This window comes from Phocoena sinus, chromosome X (genome assembly GCF_008692025.1).
Source record: "Phocoena sinus isolate mPhoSin1 chromosome X, mPhoSin1.pri, whole genome shotgun sequence".
Lineage (NCBI taxonomy): Eukaryota > Metazoa > Chordata > Mammalia > Artiodactyla > Phocoenidae > Phocoena > Phocoena sinus.
The window spans coordinates 129,803,704-129,810,259 of record NC_045784.1 but is presented as its reverse complement, the minus strand read 5'-3'; the positions used below and the strand labels follow the sequence as shown (position 1 = coordinate 129,810,259).

General features: G+C 57.6%; 1 protein-coding gene across 17 annotated transcripts; it reads right to left on the bottom strand.

The window, feature by feature from the left end:
* Window positions 1-938: 938 nt before the first annotated feature.
* Window positions 939-6,442, bottom strand: TMEM187 (transmembrane protein 187). Of its 17 annotated transcripts, none has more exons than XM_032620845.1 (3): window positions 3,183-5,152; window positions 2,907-3,085; window positions 939-2,299 (listed from the first exon to the last, which is right to left on the bottom strand). In XM_032620845.1, exon 3 carries the CDS (start codon window positions 2,067-2,069, stop codon window positions 1,269-1,271), a length of 801 nt encoding a protein of 266 aa, XP_032476736.1. In that variant the 5' UTR covers window positions 2,070-2,299; window positions 2,907-3,085; window positions 3,183-5,152; the 3' UTR covers window positions 939-1,268. The 17 variants fall into 17 exon arrangements, with proteins under 17 accessions (XP_032476736.1, XP_032476737.1, XP_032476741.1 ...); XM_032620846.1 differs by having other exon boundaries at window positions 3,228-5,152; XM_032620850.1 differs by having other exon boundaries at window positions 2,907-3,030; window positions 3,228-5,152.
* Between the last annotated feature and the right edge of the window lie 114 nt (window positions 6,443-6,556).

Here is a 6,556-nt window from a genome sequence, read left to right as displayed (position 1 = left end):
CTCTTCAAAGCCGGCAGGCCCCGCCGCGGGCCCCAGTCCTCAGGGGAGGGGCAGAGGCAATGATCACCGACAGGATTCTTCAGGCAACAGCCTGGTTGAGACCCGCCACCCACTGGAGGTGTGCCCAGAACAGAACATCCTGCCCAGGTACCCGGTTTCAAAAGCACCTTGGTAGTCATGGCAACGGTCCACATGCCAACCCTCGAGGCTCCAGGGAGAGGGGCCTCAGGGGACACTGAACAGATGCCTGTGGGCTGCCCGTCCTGAGACGCCATTCGGCAGGGACAGGACATGCTCTCCCTTCTGCCCTTGCCTTTGTCTTCAGAGACCAGATGCCTTTCCCGTGACGGGGGATGAAACAGGGGTCTAAAGAACACGTTAACAAGCGGGCAACCCAAAGGCAGAATGCTCAGCGTCTCTTGGGCCTCAGTGTACCCCCCACCCAGGGGGTTGAGAGATGCCAACTCCATGGCCCTATGCTGGGATGCCATCAGGGGATCATGGTTCCTAAGGACCCAGGTTTCTCCGTGGGTGACAGACACTTGACACTTCAGTAACCCTAGCTGCTGAGGACATCTAAGCTATACCCTGGCTCTGAGGGAAGACCCGGCTTGAGGATTCACCTTTTGACATTTGTGGGTGTTGTTCCACAGAGGATCTGAGGTGACGTGACTTCCATTTGACCTGCTGTCAGCTTGGCAGTCACAGATGTCACAGTGAGTTAGTGCTCTGGGCTTCGGATTTCCCCACCAGTCTGCTAGGCGCGTGTGTTTACTATGACTCAGTCTCCCTGAGGCCAGATACCTCTGGAGACGCTCACTTGTAACCCCAGCGCCTGGCCTGGCACGCCAGCCAGAGGCTACCCTGCCCCACTGTCGCCAGCCCATGCTTGTAGCCCACACCCCGAAGCAGACAACCATTCTTTGTCCAACCGTGAGTCTGATGGATTTCTTGGGGTCATTTCCCCCCAACGTTTTATTTTGAAAAATTTCAAACTACAGAAAAATGACAAGGATAGTAAAATGGAACCCCACATCCCGGCCCTTAGATATTTGCTTTAACCCGTTGAAAGTAAGTTGCAGACAGCATAACATTTCATAATGTTGAATATTCATACTCAGAGTATTGAAGCCCATACGTTTGAAGGAAGGGGCAGTCTTCTGTCATCATCCCGTCTTGTTGCACCCAGGACTCTGAACACTGACGACAGGATGCCGGCGGAGGGCGCATTTTGATGTTAGGGTGGGTTAGCACCTTCCTTCCACACTTTAACGCATCTTCTCCGCAGGAGGGCATCTTCGGCAGGTGTTTAAGTTGGTCATGAACAAGAAGGCGAAGTGGAACTGGAGCACATCGCAGACTTTGGACCAGAAGTGGCCCGTGAGCCGCTGGAAGAGACGCCACTGCGAGAGCTCGTGGTCACAGAGCTTGAGGAGCACAAAACCCAGGCAGCAGAGCACGCCCAGAGCCAAGTACTTCCCCGAGGAAGCGCTGCCGTGGCGGCCCTGAGTGCGCAGGGCCTGCCCCACGGCTGCTGCGATGTGGACGCCCAGTGCCACCTCAAACCCACGGGGGTGCAGCAGGGCCAGGCTGTAACTGCACAGGGAGAGGCCCTCGACAGCCAGGAACAGCCAGGGCTTCCAGCCCCAGTCCAGCCAGAGGCACCAGGCCACCGGCCACGCAAAGATGGGCAAGGTGAGCCACTGGTCCAACACGGCGGTGGGGCACGTCTGCATCGTGACGCGCAACCACTGAACCGGGCCGTAGACCAGGGCCATGCCCGCAAAGACGTCCTTCACGTAGCAAGCCTTCCGCGCTTCTGTGGGGCCGCCCGGGGCGCTGGCCTTGCTCTGCAGCCAGTACATCCCCAGGAGCACGTAGGCCACGTTAACGAGCGAGTTGAAGGGCATGGCCAGGAAGGCAGGGAGGCTGGCGACCGGCGCTTCGGCGTAGTGCTCATAGCCCACTGGGACAGAGACACCTGCGAAAACACCGGTGTGGACGGTGGCCGCGCAGAGGCAGCTGACCAGGGCCACGTGCAAGAGGGCCTGCCCCGACTCGGGCTTCATCTGGAACCCTATGTGTGACCCGGGTCGGAGAGCTTAAGAGAGCAGCCGTCTCCGCTGTTATTTCAGAATTCAGATAAACAGTTTTTTTGCCAGCTGAGCCAGCAGGAAGAATTCCCCGTGATTTCCGACGCAGATGCCGCGACCTTGCCCCGCGTGGAGGTGGTGGCCCGGAGGAAGGCGAGGGTTCTGCTGATTGGTTGGCACCGGTGGAGGATCGTTCTGCCTTCTTCCTTTGTGGTTACAAAAAGAGTGTAGTTAAAGAGTGTGGGTAGAAAGAAATCCATCCGAAGAAGAGCCTCCGTCTTCCTGATTCTCAGCCTCAGGTCCACCAACATCAGAAAAAAAAAACAAAACGAAAGAACCCCCACAGAAATAAAAGTGCAGGAATACCCACAGTCCATTCACCTTCTTATGCGTGGCCTCTAGAAGGCTCTAGAAGCCTCTTTCACCTAGAGGTTTTGTGCCCCTCTCTCCTGATACCTATGCTCTTTGCCCCTTGCCCTAGTTCCCTTCGAGCCACTGCATTTAGAGACTTAAATCTTTCCTAGGTCTGCTGTTAAAACTCAGAATGGGCTTTTCCACCTCAGTGGCATTACAAATGTGGAAGTTTCCAAGCCAGTCCCAAAGCCCTTTGAACCAAATACCCGGTTAAAAGAGAAACCATTAACTGTGGTCCGAGTTCTGGAATCTAAGGCAAGGATGGCGGGGGTGGGTAGGAGGAGGGCGGGGGAGGACTCCCTTCTGCTTCTTAGATGTGAGGCCAGGTGGCACAGGGAGCCGTCCCCCATTGGTCCACCCTCCTGCCTGCCCCTGAAGTGCCACGCCGTTCAAAATCACCTTCTGTCCTCGGCTCACAAGAAGACCTTCCACTTCCTGCAGTCACAGAAGCGGTCCGATAATTTTAAAACAATGTGGACTTTTCCTGGACCATCAACTGCTCTGGGGCCTGCCGCAGTGTGAGCTGGCCAGGTAGCCAAGAGATGCATTAATATCAACAAGAGAAGAGGTTCGATGCCCTGAAAGTGACTCAAAGAGAAGACAGCAATCAGGCAGGCAAGCGTGGGGACGAGAGGGACTGTCCGTGCTCAAAGCCCAGCGCCCCCAGCTACTAACCGTGTGATCTTGGGCCTTAACCCTTCCGGGCCTCGGTTTGCATACCTGCAGAATGGGGATGCTACCAGTACCTCCCTGCGGAGTCACGGTGTGAATTAAATGAGTTCTTAGCTATGTAGACCACAGTTTATTGCTGAGGCCCAATGTCCACCTGCCCTCCTGCAGTTCAGGCCCTGAAAGGGCCGGGCAGGGTCTGACTCTGCGCTCGCCCTCCGCTGCTCTGCAAAGACCTGCTCGGTTTCGGTTCAGGCCCCAAACCGGCACCCCTGCTCTTTTTCCTCATCCTGTTTGCCATTTCGCTTCTCAGACTGGCCGTGGGGCCCACGTGGAAGATCCGGGACGGGGCCCGCTGGGTGTCTTGGTGAGGCTTCTGGCCCCCATCCTGCCTTGGGGGCCTGTTGCTAAGGGGACCGGCGTTTCCACGAGGGAACTGCAGGCCTTGTCCTGACCGCCACCTCAGCACGCAGCGCTGCCTCACGCCTCCCCGCTGCGGCTTCCGGTTAAGGAGCCTCTAGGCTGGGGGGCTGCCCCTGCCCCGGGCTTCCCACTTCCAGGCTGGCCACCGCTAACGTGGTCTGCACACAGCAGCCCCCAGCATCTCCCTCAAGGGCCGCCCCTGCTTGGCACCCTTCGGTGGCCGGCTCTCCACTCACACACGATCACGCCCCAACCTCTTGGCCAGACACCAAAGTGCCATGCTCATGTAGTCCTGCGGGTCCGTCCTGTGCCTGGCCTGCTGACACCCTCAACTCGGCTATGGCTTCCGCTCTGGCACCGGCACTTCCCCATTCCGCTCCTGAGTCTGGCTGGGACACCCGCTGAGGCCCGGCCTCGTTTGTTTCTCCAGGTCCTTCCCTGGCGCCACCTGGGGCCCGACTCCCTGGTGTGAAGACCCAGGCCTCCTGGGCCCCACGCGGCCAGCGCCAGCCTGACCCTCTCGTCTGCCAGCCAGCATGGAGGAGAGCTGGGGACCGGAGTCCAACACTGTCAGCTTGATAGACAAGGAGGCCCAGGAAGGGCGTGGAAAGTGACTCCTCTCCCGCTGCTGGGCAGAGGCTACTGAGCCCTTGCGCAAGCTGAAAGTGACGTGTAATCAAACGAACTTCCCAAGTCCACCAGGAAGGCCAGGCTGGGTACCTTACGGCCTAGCTCCTCCGTACCCCTGAGGTGCTGTGACACGTGTTACATGACTCTCAAAGTTCTTCCCAGCTTCCCCCGGCACATGAAGGTCCAAGGGCTCTCCCCTGGTCTGGTGCTGGGGTCTCTGGGGGAAGTCCTGGAAAACGTGACAATCTCCTGGCTAAGGGGTTAAGACGTGTTCCTTAAACTCTCCTGCTTCCGCAGTCTGTATGCATTGAAGCAGGAGCCACTGTCACGTGTCACGGTGGTGGTTTCTTTGGCCTGTATCATTCACGACAACGGCTTACTGTGCCCGTGACTACCCTGACCACCTTGTTCCCTTTCTGCGGCTAAGGGGACACCAGTCTGAGGGCTGTACCACGGGACACCAGCAGTAGGAGAGCTCAATCTGGGCCACTTGGATGCCCAAGGAGCCTGGAACTACCGTAGTGATTCTTGAACTCTGAGGACAGAATCACTGAATGTGGCTAAGGCGCCTGGGAACCAGCGGCTTGGCTTCCTTATTTTACAGGGGAAGGAGTTGGGGCCAGAGAGGTGACGTGAACGGACAAGGTCACCTAGGGCAGTTGGTGGCACAGAAACACAGATGAGGGCTCTTGTCCTTTGGCTGTGTCACAGGACTCTTTGGTCTTTTCTCAAACAAATGCTTCCAAATGCATAAACTAAAACAGAATTACAACAGAAACTTAACATGTCGAAAGACAGTTATTAAAGTATTTTTGAAAATGTAATGTATGATATATAATATACGTGCTTCTTTACTAATAGGTTAAATTACAGGATCTATGGGCAGGTTGAATAACTACAGTAATTTCCTTTTTAAAATAAAATTATTTATTTTAGTTATTTATTTTTGGCTGCGTTGGGTCCTATTGCTGCGAGCGGGCTCTCTCCAGCTGTGGCGCGCGGGCCTCCCACCGCAGGGGCCCCTCCCGCCGCGGAGCACGGCCTCCAGGCACGCTGGCTTCAGTAGTTGTGGCATGCAGGCTCAGTAGTTGTGGCTCACGGGCTCTAGAGCACAGGCTCAGTAGCTGTGGTGCACGGGCTTAGCTGCTCTGCGGCATGTGGGATCTTCCCCGACCAGGGCTCGAACCCATGTCCCCTGCCTTGGTGGGCGGACTCCCAACCACTGCGCCACCAGAGAAGCCCAACTACAGTAATTTCAAAGCAGTTATTCTGTAATAACTTGTAATTTCTTTAATTTCAGGATATCTACAAGAAAATTTATATGCTCTCAAATGATCTGTCATTTCCTTTGGTGACACAGTCACCAGGCTAACGCTCTGTGCTTTGCTGTCTACACTTGTAATTGCGGGAAAGGCCAAATTTCGGCTGGAGGTTGGTGAATGTAAAGATCAAATAAAGATGAGAGAAACGGGAAAAATCATCTGCTGTCATTCCAAGAGCCCGGAGAGCAGCGCATTACACCTTGCGTCTGGCAGTGAGCATGACAGCGCAGCGACCAGACAGCCTCCTGCAAGATTTGGAACATAGGGGTGATGACAGTACCCACCTCTCAAGGTTGTTGTGAGAACTTACAGGATTGGCGCGAAAAGGCCAGCGATCACCATCCGGGTATTTTGCCTCTCTCGCTTTGCTGGGGGAAATTCAAATCTCGAAAAAGGGCGGAGCCGAAAGGCGGCCGTGCGCCTGCGCGCGGGGCGGGGCGCGGGGCCCTGGGAAGCAGGCGGGGCGGGGTGACGCGAGGTGACGCGGGGCGATGCGGACCGCTCCCGCGCCCGCCCGCTCGCCTCAGGCGCCGCCAGCCTGGCTGCCCGCCCGACAGCAGGAGGGGCGGCAGGCGGCTCGGCGCGCGGCGGCCCCGCTCTTTTTCTCGGGGCGACGCTGGCCGCGGCGGCGCCCCCGCGTAGGGGCGGGACAGCAGGCCTGGGAGCCTGGGAGGGCTCCGCCCCCGGCGTGGCGCGCCAGGCCGCGTTACCTCTCGCTCCCACCCCGCCTCCGGCTCCCCCGGAGGCGGGCTTCGGGCCACCCTTCCGGAGGCAGCTGGGCGTGCGGAGCAGGAAAACGTCCGCTCCCCGCTACGAGGCCTGACTCTAATGTCTCCGTCAGCCACCCTCAGCAACCTGTGCCCTGTCCCCACTGCTAGTTAAAGCGATTCCTCTGGCGTGTGTCCCTTCGGCGACCCAGGGGGCAGTTCCCAAGGGGGCGGGGCCAACGGCGTCTGAGGCATTCTCATCCGGGCATTCCCCAGATGCCGCAGCCGCCATCTTTGT

Excerpts from the sequence above, each read along its gene's own strand:
- TMEM187 (XM_032620852.1), bottom strand. The coding sequence starts at position 2,069 with ATGAAGCCCGAGTCGGGGCAGGCCCTCTTGCACGTGGCCCTGGTCAGC.